General features: G+C 45.8%; 1 protein-coding gene across 1 annotated transcript; it reads right to left on the bottom strand.

Annotated features, from left to right (window-relative positions):
• Window positions 1-13,504: 13,504 nt before the first annotated feature.
• On the bottom strand, window positions 13,505-17,172 carry LOC121002448. The gene is made up of 2 exons (XM_040433905.1): window positions 16,773-17,172; window positions 13,505-14,508 (listed from the first exon to the last, which is right to left on the bottom strand). Exons 1-2 carry the CDS (start codon window positions 17,158-17,160, stop codon window positions 13,505-13,507), a joined length of 1,392 nt encoding a protein of 463 aa, XP_040289839.1. The 5' UTR covers window positions 17,161-17,172.
• Between the last annotated feature and the right edge of the window lie 812 nt (window positions 17,173-17,984).

Here is a 17,984-nt window from a genome sequence, read left to right as displayed (position 1 = left end):
TGCAGCAACCCCAGATCATAGCACTGCCCCCACAGGTATGTACAGTAGGCACTAGGCATGATGGGTGCATCACTTCATCTGCCTCTCTTCTTACCCTGATGCGCCCAACACTCTGGAACAGGGTAAATCTGGACTCATCAGACCACATGACCTTCTTCCATTGCTCCAGAGTCCAATCTTTATGCTCCCTAGCAAACTGAAGCCTTTTTTTTTTTTGTTTGCCTTACTGATTAGTGGTTTTCTTACGGCTACACAGTTGTTCAGTCCCAATACCTTGAGTTCCCTTCACATTGTACATGTGGAAATGCTCTTACTTTCACTATTAAACATAGCCCTGAGTTCTACTGTTGTTTTTCTTCGATTCACAATCACTCAGGATTTTTTTCCCACCACATTTCTTCCTCAAATACGATGGATCCCCACTATCCTTCCAGTTTTTAATAATGCGTTGGACAGTTCTTAACCCAATTTTAGTAGTTTCTGCAATTTCCTTAGATGTTTTCTCTGCTTAATGCATGCCAATGATTTGACCCTTCTCAAACAGACTAACATCTTTTCCACGACCATGAGATGTGTCTTTCGACATGGTTGTTTAAGAAATGAGAAGCAACTCATTGCACCAGTTGGGGTTAAATAACTTATTGCCAGCTGAAAGATAATCGCCCATGCAGTAATTATCCAATAGGAGGCTCATAACTATTTGCTTAGTTAAATCCAAGTGGCGACTTTCTTTTTGGACAGGCAGTGTATCTTTATAGCCAATAGAGCTCAATATATCTGGTACAGAGTTTAAAGAGGACCTGTCACCACAAAATGCAGTGCAATCTTCAGGCTAAGTGTTATATGTGTATAGTTTTGTGGGAAAAGAGTCAGTAAAACTTGTACATGAGGTCTTAAGCTATACATGCTATTAAGTTCGATTTGGTCTATGCAAAGATTTTGAAATCTAAGTAAGCAAAATGAAAGTCCAACGTTGTGCTTCCCATCCCTCACAAACCATACGGCAACCCTCCAGTGAGCTTGGCAGCTCATTTAACAGCCATTTGAGCGCAGAGCAACACAAACGCAGTAACGTGACCTCAGCTGTAGAATGGGCCTTCCACAACCAGATTCCAAGGCATAGCAAGCAGGGCAGGACAAAACAGTGAAGATTGCAGTATTTTACCAGACCACAACCACAAGAAGCTTGTCGAGAGGGGAAGCAGGAGAAGGGGCAACAAGAGCAACACCAGGTAAAGGGCATTTGATGGGTATGCCCCTGTACACAAATTGAGGAGGGATAGACTATTAAAACATGCAAACTGAACAGATAAAACTCAGAGAGCTGCCCAACAACAAGTAGCCTCATGGAAACAAGATAAGCCAGGAAACTAGGCAGCACTTCAGGTAAGGTGAAAAATCAGTGACCTTCTTTAGTCACCTAAAGCTACATTTCAGCCCATGAGTACATGTAACATGCCTTTTTCAAGCTGTGTAACATGGACTCATACTGAGTATATATATATAAACAGGGAGTGTCAGGATCAATTACAAACATGATTATTTGGTTAATAGATAAAGGTGTACAAAAGTGTCTAAAATACACACAAGGCTCAACATATTAGTTATTCCATAGAAAAAAAAAAATCACGTTTATGTCTAGCGTCTCCATCAAGCCAGAGAGCAGGTAGTGATAGTCAGCTCATGCTTCTTTTTGAAATAGTGTCCAGAGAGTATGTGTCAACTTTTTTATTGGCGCCTGAAAATCAACTTGATCTCACTATATATTGCCTTTGCTAATAATTTGGAGTGGATTACACAATGAATCATTGATTAGATGTATATTTCATACACTTTTGTGTTTGGGCTGAAACATAGCTATGGGTGAATAAATAAGGTCACTGTTTTTTCATCTAACCTGGAGTGCTGGCTCATCTCCTGGCTTATCTTGTTTCTTTGATGGCACCATGGAGCTACATGTTGTGGAGCACCTCTCTGAGTTTTATGTGTTTGCATGTTTTAATTGAGGAATTTGCACTTGTTTATTATTTTCCTTTTTGGTGATGTTTTTGTTATTACATTCTTCCAGTAGCTACAATCCCCTTATCAGATTTGAACACTCTCAAAGCAAAATTCCCTCTAGACTGACAAAAATCATCTACAGTTGCAAGAAAAAGTATGTGAACCCTTTGGAATGATATGGATTTCTGCATAAATTGGTCATAAAATGTGATCTGATCTTCATCTAAGTCACAACAATAGACAATCACAGCCTGCTTAAACTAATAACACTCAAAGAATTAAATGTTACCATGTTTTTATTGAACACACCATGTAAACATTCACAGTGCAGGTGGAAAAAGTATGTGAACCCCTAGACTAATGACATCTCCAAGAGCTAATTGGAGTGAGGTGTCAGCCAACTGGAGTCCAATCAATGAGATGAGATTGGAGGTGTTGGTTACAGCTCCCATGCCCTATAAAAAACACACACCAGTTCTGGGTTTGCTTTTCACAAGAAGCATTGCCTGATGTGAATGATGCCTCGTACAAAAGAGCTCACAGAAGACCTACGATTAAGAATTGTTGACTTGCATACAGCTGGAAAGGGTTATAAAAGTATCTCCAAAAGCCTTGCTGTTCATCAGTCCACAGTAAAACTAATTATCTATAAATGGAAAAAGTTCAGCACTGCTGCTACTCTCCCTAGGATTGGCCGTCCTGTAAAGATGACGGCAAGAGCACAGCGCAGACTGCTCAATGAGGTGAAGAATCCTAGAGTGTCAGCTAAAGACTTACAAAAGTTTCTGGCATATGCTAACATCCCTGTTAGCGAATCTACGATACGTAAAACACTAAACAAGAATGGATTTCATGGGAGGATACCACAGAGGAAGCCACTGCTGTCCAAAAAAAACATTGCTGCATGTTTACAGTTTGCACAAGAGCACCTGGATGTTCCACAGCAGTACTGGCAAAATATTCTGTGGACAAATGAAACCAAAGTTGAGTTGTTTTGAAGAAACACACAACATTATGTGTGGAGAAAAAGAGGCACAGCACACCAACATCCCAACTGTGAAGTATGGTGGTGGGGGCATCATGGTTTGGGGCTGCTTTGCTGCATCAGGGTCTGGACGGATTGCTATCATCGAAGGAAAAATGAATTCCCAAGTTTATCAAGACATTTTGCAGGAGAACTTAAGGCCATCTGTCCACCAGCTGAATCTCAACAGAAGATGGGTGTTGCAACAGGACAACGACCCAAAGCATAGAAGTAAATCAACAACAGAATGGCTTAAACAGAAGAAAATATGCCTTCTGGAGTGGCCCAGTCAGAGTCCTTACCTCAACCCAATTGAGATGCTGTGGCATGACCTCAAGAAAGTGATTCACACCAGACATCCCAAGAATATTGCTGAACTGAAACAGTTCTGTAAAGAGGAATGGTCAAGAATTACTCCTGACCATTGTGCACATCTGATCTGCAACTACAGGAAACGTTTGGTTGAAGTTATTGCTGACAAAGGAGGTTCAACCAGTTATTAAATCCAAGGGTTCACATACTTTTTCCACCTGCACTGTGAATGTTTACATGGTGTGTTCAATAAAAACATGGTAACATTTAATTCTTTGTGTGTTATTAGTTTAAGCAGACTGTGATTGTCCATTGTTCTGACTTAGATGAAGATCAGATCACATTTTATGACCAATTTGTGCAGAAATCCATATCATTCCAAAGGTTCACATACTTCTTCCTGCAACTGTATAACACACCTGGTCATAAATGTCTGTTCCCCTATCCATGAGCTATGTAAAGCTAAATACTAAACCCTAATTAATTCCCCTGAGGTGCTGGAAATCTTAATTATAAATGAACGTTACATCGATGACTGCCTGCTAGTTTGGAAAGGGGAGAGGCAAGGTCTGGAGGAGTTTATTGCAGGGATTAACATCAATGATTGGAATCTTAAGTTTACCAGCAACATTAGTGCCACTTCGATATATTTTCTTGATTTGATGATATTTGTAGATGAGGGTAAGTTTAAACCTAAGAACTTTTTTAAAGCCACGGATGTTAATGCTTATATTGTTGTTACAAGTTGTCACTATAACCCATGGCTTAGAAATATGCCCAAGGGGGAATTTAAAAGGGTGTATCGTAATTGTACAGAAGAAAGAGATTTCTGTGACAGAGCCAGATTATTAAAGATCTTTTTTTGGAGAAGGGATATGTGGAGGAAGAATTGACTAAATGTAAGAAAGAGGTAGAAGGGGATGCAAAGACAAAAAAGTTGACATTGACTGAAAGGCTCAATGATTTCAAGTTTAGCTTCCTGACCCAGTTTAACACTAATGTAGGTAGGGTAAAAAATGTGATCCGTAAAAATTGGGGGATATTGAAAAACGACCCCATCCTAGGAAGTATTCTCCCAAAATACCCCATTGTTATTTTCAAGAAGGCTCCCGATCTTCGACAACATTTGGTACAGAGTGCAGAGTGTAAGATTGATGACAAGAAAAAAGGGAATAAATTCACGTGGTGTGGGTTTTGCCTCCCTTGTAGAAATAGGAATAGAAAAGATAAAGTAAGCACAATGCAAGTAGTCTGTTCTAAGAAAGAAGAACAGTCCTTTAAGGTTAAGGGGAACATTACATGCGAGAGTACATGGGGGATCTACGTACTGGAGTGTCCTTGTGGCCTTCAGTACGTAGGGAGAACAACTAGAAAACTCAAGATTAGAATTCAAGAGCATATTCGCAATATTAAAAAAGGAGTAGAAACGCATGGTGTCCCCTTGCACTTTAAGAGATGTCATCAGAAGGACCCCAAAGGGATTGTGATTTATAGGTGTGGAATTGGTGAAAACCCATTGGCGGGGGGGGGGGGGAACACATTGCTAAAATAAACAAAAGGGAGGTGGAGTGGATGTATAATCTGGAGACACTCCAACCGAATGGACTTAATATAGAGTGTGAATTGAAACCATGTCTAATTGAGTTTTTTGTTTTAACTTCTATATGGAATATATCGGTAGGAAGGATGAGGTAGAACCTGTGATAGTAAGGGGTGGTACCTAGTAAGGATTGGATAGAATGTGTCACATGACTAGGATCAGATGTCGAGTCATGTGACCGGAGGTGTTTTTATGAATGATACTAGTGGAACTTCCCTGGAGGTATTTAAAGAATTTTGAATAAGGATAGGAGATATGATATGTATTAGTAATGATGATTTATAATGTATGATATTTAATGTTTTTATTGTAAAGTCTCTGCACAACTGTGGGGGTATGAACCTGATTTGATGATGTCAGCAGGAGTGGGATGTTGATGAGGTTTATAAGATTGGATTATTAAGTGTGGTTGTTCGCTCCTGAAGAAGCGCTTAAGCGAAACCCGGGTCAGACGACACCTGTGTGTGTGTGCACTTTTATGATTTTACATGCTTTTAGCAAGAATCTGTTTGTAAGTACAATAAATCTTTTAAATATACGGTGGTAGTCAGTGCTTCACTATGGCTGCGATTCCTTGATTATCTCCAGGAGTGTCGGATAGAGGAGAGATGCCTATGCATGGCGCTAGATGGTATTTCCCCGTGTTACTAATTAGCCTTGTACCGTAAAATGAGGAGGTGTGAACAGCAACGCGGTCTTCCACTCTAATGAATTGTCTGATTCTGTGATTTTTACCCATATCACAGTGAGGACCTGCAGCGCAAGAGTACAGCCACGTATCTTAGTGATAAAATTTTCTATTGCGGGGTGAACCTGTTGAACAGTTGGTGGAGTCTGGGGCCTATCGAAAACTCCTGTTAGTGTTAGCCCACCAACATGTTCTCGGGGGTCATCTGGGACTGCAGAAGACACAGGACCGGATATTACAATGGTTTTACTGGCCCAGTGTCTTTAGAGAGGTGGATGAGTTTTGTAAGTCTTGCCCGACCTGCCAAACCACTAGCCCCCAGCACCTACTCCGCAGTCCCTTAGTGCCCCTCCCGATTATCGATGTACCATTTGAGATAATCGCTATAGATCTCCATGGCCCAGTACCAAAGTCCGCTAGAGGGCACCAACACATCTTGGTCGTCCTAGACTACACCACTCGCTACCCGGAGGCGGTGCCACTGCGACATACATAGGCTAAACTCATAGCAAAAGAGTTAATGGAGATGTTTTCTCCTAGTCGTGATACCCAAAGAGGCTCTGACTGACCAGGGGACTCCTTTTATATCCAAAGTGGGAGCTTTGTAAGTTGCTGAATATCAAACAGATATGGACATCCATCTATCACCAGCAAACTGACGGCCTAGTAGAAAGGTTTAAAACGTTAAAAACTATGTTAAAATGAGTAGTAGCTAAGGATGGAAAGGACTGTGAACTCCTTCTGTTCTATCTTATGTTCTCAGTGCAAGAAGTGCCCCAGGCCCCCCAGGTTTTCGCCCTTCGAACTAGTATATGGCAGACATCCACGTGGCCTGTTGGATATAGTCAAAGAAGCGTGGGAGCAACAACTCACACCATATAAAAGTGTTGTTGAATACGTCACCCAGATGTATGGAAACCGTGTTGCCGCTGGTAAAGGAACATATGGAGGCAGCTCAGCGAGCTCAAAGTCGGGTGTATAATCGGCAGTCTCGGGTCCGGATCTTTAACCCGGAAGATCTGGTTTTGTTTCTGGTACAGACAGTGGACAGTAAGTTACTGGCTAGGTGGCAGGGACCCTACGAGGTACTCGAAAAGGTTGGAGAAGTAAACTACAAGGTACACCAGCCAGGGAGGCAGAAGCCGGAGCAGGTGTACCATGTGAATTTACTCAAACCTTGGATGGATAGGGAGACCAGTACTGATGATAGCCTGCAGCAGAGTTTTCTGGGGGAAGAGGTTCCGGACCCTAAGTCTGATATAAGGGAAGCCGTTGCCACAGTGAAGATTGCTGACAGCCTCTCCTCTAAACAGACTCAGCTGTGTTCTCAGATCTCCCTGGATGCACTTCCATAATCTAGCATGACATTATCACTGAACCTCTGTCACGACTGTGACTGATCCAGACAGGTCTGGGAGGAGAAGGTCGCAGCGACTTGCTACTCGCGATAGCTTGTGAGTTTGCTCCGTGGTTCAGGGTATGTCATCCGGGTTTTGCCTTGTGAACCTTTTTGTCCTGACTGGGAGTTTGTAGGCATCCTTCTCAGGTGAGTCCTGTCTGCCACTCCCAGATACTATATTAGATTCAGTTTCACTTGCAGTCCTTGCCAGATATAGTCCTTACTTCCAGTGCTACTCTGACCTTTGAAGGAGGTCGTTTGACAGTGTTGCTGTGGAGCTCTTGTCCGGCGTGGACTGTCGTGTTTGGGATCGCCTTCTCTGCTTGTGACTGGATAAGTCTATCTCTGCTGTTGATTGTTTGTTTGTTGCTGTCTTCCCCTGTTGTTTCCCTAGACGTGAGTGATGGTGACTAGTGCTCCCATCGGCCTTTCCCCAGTCTAGTCTTGTTAGGGCGACTGAGGGTTTAGGCATACTGCTCGCCGCACGGGTTCACACCCCGTCTAGGGTATCAGGGCAAACAGGTGCCAGCTTAGGATTAGTCAGAGGTGGCCATTCTATTTCCCATCCGTAGATAAGGGTCCCCCTTCCCCTCCGTCTGGTGCGACACGACTGCTGCTGGGATAGCGGTCGTGACAGCCTCAGGCCAAAGCTGGTTAAACCAATACCTGGTACTCGAGGCTCGGCGACAGGCAATCTCTGAGGAAGTACAACTAATGCTGCATCTAGACATCATCGAGGAGTCTAGAAGTGAGTGGGCCAGCCCTATAGTACTGATACCCAAACTGGATGGAATGTTGCGGTTTTGTAATGATTTTCGAAAATTAAACGAGGTATCTAAGTTCGACACTTATCCCATGAACTGGGTAGACGAGCTGATTAAGAGGTTAGAACAAGCCTGTTTTATTTCTGTTTTAGACCTCTCCAAAGTGTACTGGCAGGAACCATTAACGGAGGCTGCCAAAGAGAAAACGGCCTTCATCACACTGGAGGGGCTGTACCAGTATAAGGTGTTACCCTTGGTCTGCATGGTGCCCCGCCACATCGTCGGTACGCTTCAGCTTACCTGGACGATATTGCCATCCACAGTACCGACTGGGAAAGTCACCTGCCCAAAGTGCAGGCTGTAGTAGACTCCCTTCGAAAAGCTGGACTAATCGCTAACCCAAAAAAATGTGCGATAGGGTTAGAGGAGACAAAATACCTGGGGTATGTCATTGGGCACGGAGTGATCAAACCCCAAGTAAACAAAATAGAGGCGATAAGGAATTGGCCCCAACCTGTCACCACTAAACAAGTAAAGTCGTTCCTACGAATGATAGGAACATGAGATTTGTTCCCCACTTTGCCACTATAGCCGCACCCTTGACAGCTCTTGAAGGCACGTAAATCAGTGATGGTTCGCTGGGATGAGCGGGCGGAAGAGGCTTTTTCCACTTTGAAGTAGGACCTTTGAGGGTCACCGCTTTTGGTGACGCCCGACTACAATAGGGAGTTCGTGGTACAGACAGATGCCTCCGAAGTAGGTCTCGGTGCTGTACACTCTCAGGAAGTCAACGGGGAGGAGCATACGGTTGTCTTTTTAAGCTGCAAGCTCACCCCAGCCGAAACCAGGTATAGCATAGTGGAGTGAGTGCCTGGCTATCAAGTGGGCACTGGAGTCCCTCCGCTACTATTTGTTGGGGAGAAAGTTCCGCCTAGTGAATGACCACTCGCCTCTCAAGTGGATGAGCCAGGCCAAAGAGTGAAATGCCCGAGTCACCAGGGGGTTCCTGTCCTTACAGAACTTTAAGTTCTCTGTGGAACACAGGGCAGGCCGGTTGCAGGGAAACGCAGATGCATTGTCCTGGGTATACTGTATGGCAGGTGTTCACCCCCTCAGGGTTGAACAAAGGGGGGGTATGTAAGACGGTACCTGAAGTCATTGTGGATGGAAGGTATGTGACACCGAGGCTCCTGGCCTAGGTGAAATAAGAGACGGTATTTTATGTGTCAGCAGCAACTATTGCTAATTGACACCTAAAGATTTAGCATGGCTGTTATTGCTGATCATGAACGGCTCTTACGGGAAGTAATAAAAGTGCTGGGTGGGTGACTCATCCCCATGTTCCAGGCCGGATTTTGCCAGGATTAAAAAACAGCCAGCACTGCCAGGTGGGATTTACCTCCCTCTGAAAGTGGAGCTCAGTAGTCTGTGTGCTTTGAACTGAGGGCTGTGCTGGGATTTGAGGTTTGAGCCAGGCTTGAGGACTCTAAAGGCGAACAGGCCACCTATTGACTTGATGAGGCTAAACGACTAACAGAGTGTGAATTTTAACGCCCAGGAGAAAAGATGAATTTTATTGTTTATGAACTTTCCTTGTGTGTGAACAAACACCAAGCCACCTGCGTTTTGTGATACACCTTATCTGCATTTTGTTATACACCAATGTGTGAATAAACACCATTGTTTGATTCAAGAACTGTGTACTTTGCCTCTATACTGCATCCGCTAGTCCTAACTACCAGAGCGAATCCCCACATAAGATAGAGGGTTCACTATCTTTTTGAAAGAATTGTTCTTACTCAATTTGAAGGCCAACACAGCCAATATGGGACTCCCAACACAAAATTCTATAGCTATAACTATTTACAATTTAACACCTTTTGCACCTATGCAATAGATTCCAATCAACAGCTAGCTACTACTTGTTTTAAAAGGCAAGCAAGGAAGTTAAAGGTATCAAACTAATATATTCCTTGCTGAGTAGATACAAAAATGTCACTAATATAATACTAATACTTGTATGGAAAAATAAGTTACATAACACATTCAGAGAAGATTGGTCCAGAGCCATTTCCACAAAACCTTCAAATGCATAATGCACCAAGAATCAACAAATAAAACCCTCTTTTTCTGGTATGTTACCCACATAAACTTCACATCTTGTTTCCAGCATCTCCACCAGCCTACTGGATAAATTGTTCAAACAGCGGAACATTACACATACTATAGGGATGACCTATCATCGAAAAACTATTTTCTCGCAGAACTGATCAAAATCGCCTTCTGATGGGGGTACACTTCACCCCAAGAGCATGTTTACATCACATGTCTATCATCCACTTAGCAAATCTGTTTAGCAAACACACTAAGCGGGTGCCAATAGAAGGGTATTGTTTGAAACTGCTTTCCATAGACTTCAACATAATATAAAAAAACATCCATCAACGTCCTTTCTTTTTTTTTAGCAGACACAAAAGCTGATTCTACCATGTTTTTGTGTCCCAAAAAACCCCCTATTTTAAAAAAAATATTTGTATGGTTATTCCTACTATTTCTATTATGCATCCTGACCAAAATGGGTTTATTCCTAATAAGGGTACTTATTATAATTTGCACTGCCTTTTTGCCAATATTCAGTCCTCCCGGGGGGTCTCTCGCTCCATCCTCTCCTTGGATGCCTCTAAGGCTTTTGACAGGGTGGAGTAGAGATTCCTCTGGAGGGTATTAGAGAAGATGGGATTTGGCATTAAGTTGACAAATATGGTTAAGCTTTTGTATAAATCCCCTAAAGCGAGGTTGAATATTAATAAGATGCTTACAAGGTGTATTTTCTTGGAGAGAGGTACTCATCAATGATGTCCTCTCTCTACATTATCATTTGATATTTATATTGAGACACTTGCTGTTAGGGTAAGACAGGATCCTGGGATTGAAGGATTCGGGACATTGGGAACAGAAGATCATATTTCTTTATATGCCGATGATGTTTTATTTCACAGATGCAGCAGTGCTAGCGATCACTGTTTTCCCATAGCGTCACTAACGAATCGCAACTTCTCCTCTTTCAAACAGCAATACGCAATAAGGCCAGTAGATGGCAATGTTAACCTAAAGTACGTAATGACACTACACTATGCCCGACCCTCCCCAGCACCCTTTCTGCACACATTCCTCCACATCTTCCACACTCCTATTCTGCTTGCTTTTTTTTTTTTTATATAACAATATATAGTGTGTATGTAGGTATAATATATATATATATATATATATATATATATATATATACATATATATACACACATCACCATTTGCATTAATGAAAACTTGTACTGTCCTACTTTACCATAGTAGGAGTGTACAACTGTACTACAAGGAACATGAATTGTGTTCATTAATTAAAGAGCTACTGTATATACCTATTTATACCTATTTTCTTACTGTCTACTACACTATAATTATGAAATATAAATATACTATATAAATTAAATATACTACCCCTTATTATAGCCTAAACTTTGCTTAATTGATTTTTATTTTAAGATTTTTTTTCATATAGGCACATATTTAATTCATGCTTTACATAATCTACATACAATTATACACTCACCTAAAGAATTATTAGGAACACCATACTAATACGGTGTTGGACCCCCTTTTGCCTTCAGAACTGCCTTAATTCTACGTGACATTGATTCAACAAGGTGCTGATAGCATTCTTTAGAAATGTTGGCCCATATTGATAGGATAGCATCTTGCATTTGATGGAGATTTGAGGGATGCACATCCAAGGCACGAAGCTCCCGTTCCACCACATCCCAAAGAAGCTCTATTAGGTTGAGATCTGGTGACTGTGGGGGCCATTTTAGTACAGTGAACTCATTGTCATGTTCAAGAAACCAATTTGAAATGATTTGAGCTTTGTAAGATGGTGCATTATCCTGCTGGAAGTAGCCATCAGAGGATGGGTACATGGTGGTCATGAAGGGATGGACATGGTCAGAAACAATGCTCAGGTAGCCCGTGGCATTTAAACGATGCCCAATTGGCACTATGGGGCCTAAAGTGTGCCCAGAAAACATCCCCCACACCATTACACCACCAGCCTGCACAGTGGTAACAAGGCATGATGGATACATGTTCTCATTCTGTTTACGCCAAATTCGGACTCTACCATTTGAATGTCTCAACAGAAATCGAGACTCATCAGACCAGGCAACATTTTTCCAGTCTTCAACAGTCCAATTTTGGTGAGCTCCTGCAAATTGTAGACTCGTTTTCCTATTTGTAGTGGAGATGAGTGGTACCCGGTGGGGTCTTCTGCTGTTGTAGCCCATCCGCCTCAAGGTTGTGCGTGTTGTGGCTTCACAAATGCTTTGCTGCATACCTCGGTTGTAACGAGTGGTTATTTCAGTCAACGTTGCTCTTCTATCAGCTTGAATCAGTCGGCCCATTCTCCTCTGAACTCTAGCATCCACAAGGCATTTTTGCCCACAGGACTGCCGCATACTGGATGTTTTTCCCTTTTCACACCATTCTTTGTAAACCCTAGAAATGGTTGTGCGTGAAAATCCCAGTAACTGAGCAGATTGTGAAATACTAAATACTAATACTAAAAATTGCTTAAATCACCTTTCTTTCCCATTCTGACATTCAGTTTGGAGTTCAGGAGATTGTCTTGACCAGGATCACCCCCCTAAATGCATTGAAGCAACTTCCATGTGATTGGTTGACTAGATAATTGCATTAATGAGAAATAGAACAGGTGTTCCTAATAATTCTTTAGGTGAGTGTATATACACAGTATATATAGTATATATATATAGTATATATATTTATATGCAGTATATATATACATATAGTAGCGCACTTTGCACTTTATTATCTGCACTTTTATACACTAGTCATAATTATGAATAACCACTATTGAATGTATTAGTAAACATACCTAGACTCATCGGTACTTATGTTAACATGTGGAGTCAACTATGTGGATTGTAGCTTATCCTATGAGGGGAGTGCACTGTTGTTGTTGGTTAATGAATTAATTGGTCACAATGTGAAAATGTATTTAAACATGCACGTATGCACTTTATGTTCACCTGACTTGAGAAAGGTTCTGTGAGAGAACCGAAACGTTGTCAATTTTCTGACATGTGTGAATAAACTGCACATTTTTTAATTCAAGGAGTGCTGAGGATTTTCTTTGTTATACATATAGTATATATATATATATTTATATACAGTATATATATACTGTATATATATATATATATATATATACTGTGTGTATATATATTTGTGGTCCTGGCTGCGGCGCGAAGCCTGTGGAGTGTGACTGAACCTAATCTAGCTACAGTGGCTGGTGGTGTGCCTGTTGCCACGTGACAAGGGTAGGCCAAATAAAGGGGGCATACCCTATGGGAGATGTAAAGAGAAGGGTCGGGAGGGAGGGGCGAGAGAGGACGTGCACCCGGTGAGCTGGGCGGCTTGGGCTTAAGAAGCCCCCTACGCCCCTCCCACAAAAGCAGGCTGGATTCAGCCTGCTGCATTTGTGGTCCTGGCTGCGGCGCGAAGCCTGTGGAGTGTGACTGAACCTAATCTAGCTACAGTGGCTGGTGGTGTGCCTGTTGCCACGTGACGAGGGTAGGCCAAATAAAGGGGGCAAAATACGAGTAGGAAAGGTGTAAGGAGCGACTCTTTATTGTGAAAGATGGTACTACAGAACTAAGTCAGAGAAAGCCGCAGCGATTTCGGCTTTCGGGTGCGGGATGTATCGTGAGAAGCAAGAGGACTTCCAGCGGCCCATCTTACGGATGATATGGGCCGGGACCCCATGTTTGGAGGCGGCGGAGGCGGCTCCGATCCGGAATGAATGGCCCGTGATGGCCTGGGGGTTGAACCCAAACCCGGACGCGAGGCTGCGAATGTGTTTGACAAACTGCGAGGACGTGAGAGGTCGTGACGGGAAAGGAAGGAGAGGGCTGGCGGGAGCCCGATTGCCCAGTGTGGTGAGTAACCCGTTGAGGACGGCCACGGGACACCAGGAGTTGGAAGTCGGGGAGTATTCTATGTGCACTGGGGGCCCGATTTGTGAGGTTTTGGAGACTGGCAAGGTGAAGGTGAAACGCTCGCGACTACGGGTGAGTTGGTTTAGCGCCGGGCCTGAGTTGTGAGGAGAGGTGCCGGTGAATTCCCCGGGCCGGAGAAAGCCGTAGAAGCTTAGGTAGAGGGCGGCTTTGAGAATGCAGCTTCTGAAAGGGCCAAAAGGACTGCCGTCTAGGGAGGATGAGAGTTTCCTGAACAGGTCCCCTGAGACGGGTTGCCTGGCGGGTCCGGATTTGTGAGAGCATTTTTGAATACCCCGCAGTGTGGCTTTGATGGCGTGGGAAGAAAAGATAGGGTTGCTGTCTGGCTGACGGATCATGAGGTGATGCTGGACTCCTGACAGATACGATCTGATGGTGCTGAAGGAGAGGTGTAGGTCCTTGTGGCAGTATGCCAGGAAAGCCATGATGAAAGCGGTTTCGCTTACGTTGCCCCTGGGGTGAAGGTGACGAAATACCTCGAAAGCTTTCCAACCCGACTGGTAGTTCCTTGTGGAGTTTTCGGACAGGGACTTGCGGATGAGAGTATGAGCCATGACTAGGTGCCTGTCTAGTCCAGGATCAGAGAGCCGAAGTCCGGGGGTGGAATCCCGATTCTGTCGGCTTGAGGCATGACCTGGAAGAAGAGAGTCAGGTTTAAGCGAGACAAGGCATCTGCTGCGACGTTCCTGATACCCTGGATGTGGGTGCAAGAAACATGGAAATTGAACTTGAGGGCAAGCCAGGTGAGTTTGCGTAGGAAGCGCATGACTTTGGGTGAACTGGATCTGCCTTTGGAGATGATGTCGACGACCGTGTGGTTGTCGGTGAAAAAACGCACGGGCATGTTGCTCCATACTTTGCCCCAGACTTGAGCTGCTGCCACGATGGGGTACAATTCAAGGAGAGGAGAGGACTGGATGGCTTGAGGGTCTGAGAGGATCTGGGAGGGCCAGGAATCAGCGAACCACTGGTGGCCGAATAAGGCGCCGAACCCGACGGATGCTGCTGCGTCAGAGTACACGGTCGGGCAGGTGGGGCTCCAGTGAGGGACGAACATGGAGATGCCATTCCATGCTGACAGAAAGACCCTCCACATGTCCAGGTCGGCCAGGGCTTCCCGGTCCAGTTGGATCAGCGAGTCCTGGGTTGAGGCTGTGGGTAACAACTGGAGGAGTCTTGCTGTGAAGGATCGTCCCTGCGGCATGATGCGGGTTGCAAAGTTGAGAGAACCCAACAGTGACTGCAGGTCGCCCTTGGACATGGTTCTGGAACCGATGTGAGCAGAAACGAATGACTGGAGCCTGACTAGTTTGTCCTCTGGGAGTCTGGCTTCCATTCTGCAGGTATCGAGCGTGATACCCAAGAAGGTGAGGACCGTGCTAGGGCCGTCAACCTTTGATGGCGCCACTGGGACCTGTAAGGCGGAAAAAATGCAGAGGAGGCTTTCCAACCTGTCGGGCACATGGTTTGGGTTCTCGACCAGTAAGAAATCGTCCAGGTAGTGTATGACTCTGGGACAGTTGCCGTGGTTTACCAGGATCCAATGGAGGGCCTGGGCGAACTGATCAAAGAGCCAGGGGCTGCTCTTTGACCCGAACGTGAGGCGGGTGGCAAAGTAATACTGGTCCCTCCATTTGATCCCGTGAAACCTCCAGAGGTGGGGCTGGATTGGTAGGAGCTTGAAAGCGTCCGCTTTTGAGAGCCAAGCCCCTGCCCCTACCTGTAGGATGAGTTGGATGGCTTCGTCCAGGGAAGAATAGCGCATGGAGTATTCTTCTGATGGTATCAACGAGTTGAGGCTCGGGGTGCTGGATGCATGAGGCGCTGACAAATCATATATTAGTCGGTTTTTATTGGAATTTTTGCTGCGGACCAACCCAATGGGGCTCACCCTGTAGACTTGGAAGGGAGGGGTGGGAAAAGGCCCTATGATGAAACCCTTCTGCAGCTCGACCTGCAGAAGGGAATCCACCGAGGCCGGGTCCGTCATGGCTGACATGAGATTGGGGGTCTCCCAGGAATCCCGAGGCAGGGTGACCAGGCCGGTGTGGAAGCCTGATGAAAAACCGGAATGCAGGAATTGGACGAAGGCGGGATCGTGGTGGGTATTGAGGAGGGAGATGAGAAGGGGGACATTAATGTCGGCCAGTCAGCTTTTGGCCGAGCGCTGGGAGCAGGTGGACTGGGGGTGGGCCCGGAAGCAGGTGGAACAAATGTGGAGCGCCTTACATTTGCTATAGTTGCAGAAGCTGGAGTTGAAGTTGTTGCACAACTGGTTTTTTCCCAGGTACACGATGGGGCGACCCAATTTGTCCAGGAGCGGACCCGGTTTCTGGGGGGCCGAAGTGCTCGGCTGCTGTTTTGGCAGGGGGGAGGCGTGGGAGCTTGGGCACCAATCGGAGGCGTGCAGGACTGACTGGCAGAAGGAGCAAAAAGGAGACCTGAGACCTGCAAAGTGTCTGCAGAATAGCTCCATGTCGAGGGAGGCCCAGTTGGTGATATGCTGGAACTGGGCGAGGGCTGCAGCTGCCTTCGCCGAAAATGACCGGTGATAGTCGTAATATGCAAATCCTCCGTATTTGTGCCCAAGCTCCGTGACCCTGTATAAATATGCGTCCAGCTCCTCTCTTCTGGCTGGGTGTGCTGCGCAGATGATGTCGCGGTAGAGGCTGAACGCAAGCACGAACTCTGGGATGGAGAGTTTTTTGTTCAACCTCGCGTCTTTGGCCTTCAGGACTACGGACACGTCCCCGCAAGTGATGGTCCGGTTTTCCACCGTGTCGTGCGTGGAGATGAGGACCGCAGCCAGGTTCACGTCCTTGCCTGCGAGAATGTCCCTGCGCAGGTTTTCGGGGACGAAAAAGGAGGGGGCTATTTCGGGCGGCCCAGACAACCTACCTGAGGAAGATGGCTGGGAAGTGGAAGGACCAGGGGCGGGACTGGAGGGTGCGGCAGGTGAAGCGTCCCTGCTTTCGACTGCCTGGAGCCTGGTGTTCATGTCACAGATGGAACTGGACAAATTGTTTATCGTGGCGTGTAGCTGCGTTAGTGACAGCTGTATGGTCGACATGGGGATCTGCTCCGTGGACCCTGTGGATGGCTCAGGAAACAATAGGTGATATAATTCGGCCTTTCGGGCTGTGGCCGAATGGCGGATTCCTCGCTTGTCCAGCTCGGCAATCATCTTGGGGATGGTCCAAGTCCGGTAAGAAGAGCGACTTGCCCGTTCCGATACCGCAGACTCCACGATCGATAGAGCGTCCTCGATGTCGGACACGTGAGACATGTTGGAGCTGAAACGAAGAGGGGAAAGGAAAGCTGGAGGGGGAAGCGAGGTGGGTGCGGGTGGTATTACAGAGAGAAGCGCGTGGCGGGACGGAGGTGCCCAGCGTCGGGGCGAGGCCGGAGGACGCGAGGTCCCCTTACTGGGCGTGGTTTATAACCTTACCTTAAGATGCTGGAGCTGTTAATGCCGTGAACAGAGGGGACGGAAGCGACCTGGCGAAGCCGAGATTATCCCTGGTTCACCTGAAAAGAACAGTATATGATGCCACGATTGGCTGTGCCGGGCGGCCGGAATAGTGAATCGTGGTCGCTACTTACCTGGACGACCAAAAAAAAGGGGGGCCAAAGGATTCCAAGGGAGCACTCACGGAGTAGCTTAGTCACCTGAAAGGACAAGACCGAACGTGTTGATTTAAGGAAAGCGCAACTGGTGCGAGACCAGAGGTTTCCTGGCATTTGACCGGGCCGGAGGCGGGGGATGGCGCGTGACTGCTGCAGCGGCGAGCCAAGGAGTGGAAAAACACGTGGGTAGGATTGCGTCCTTGCGGAACCGATGGGGTTGTAGCGAGGGGACGCTGAGAGAATTGTGAGCCCGGCGATCCTGGGTGGACGGGTTGAGGGGCGGTTCAGGGCGTACCTGTGAAGAAGACTGTTGGGACAAAGTGGGGCCTGGGCGTACCCGGCCCGGGGGTAGGTGTGGGAATGCGAGGTGGGCGTACCACCTTGAAGACACCTGGGTTGCGTGACCCGAGCGGAAAACAAAGAGAGAGATAGGACACGGCCAGGCGATGTCGGATGGAAACAGGCCTTGCCTGTGAACTTTTT

This window comes from Bufo bufo, chromosome 5, assembly GCF_905171765.1.
Source record: "Bufo bufo chromosome 5, aBufBuf1.1, whole genome shotgun sequence".
NCBI classification, from domain to species: Eukaryota; Metazoa; Chordata; class Amphibia; order Anura; family Bufonidae; genus Bufo; species Bufo bufo.
Note: the sequence above shows the minus strand (reverse complement) of the source record. Positions and strands in the feature narration are given on the sequence as shown.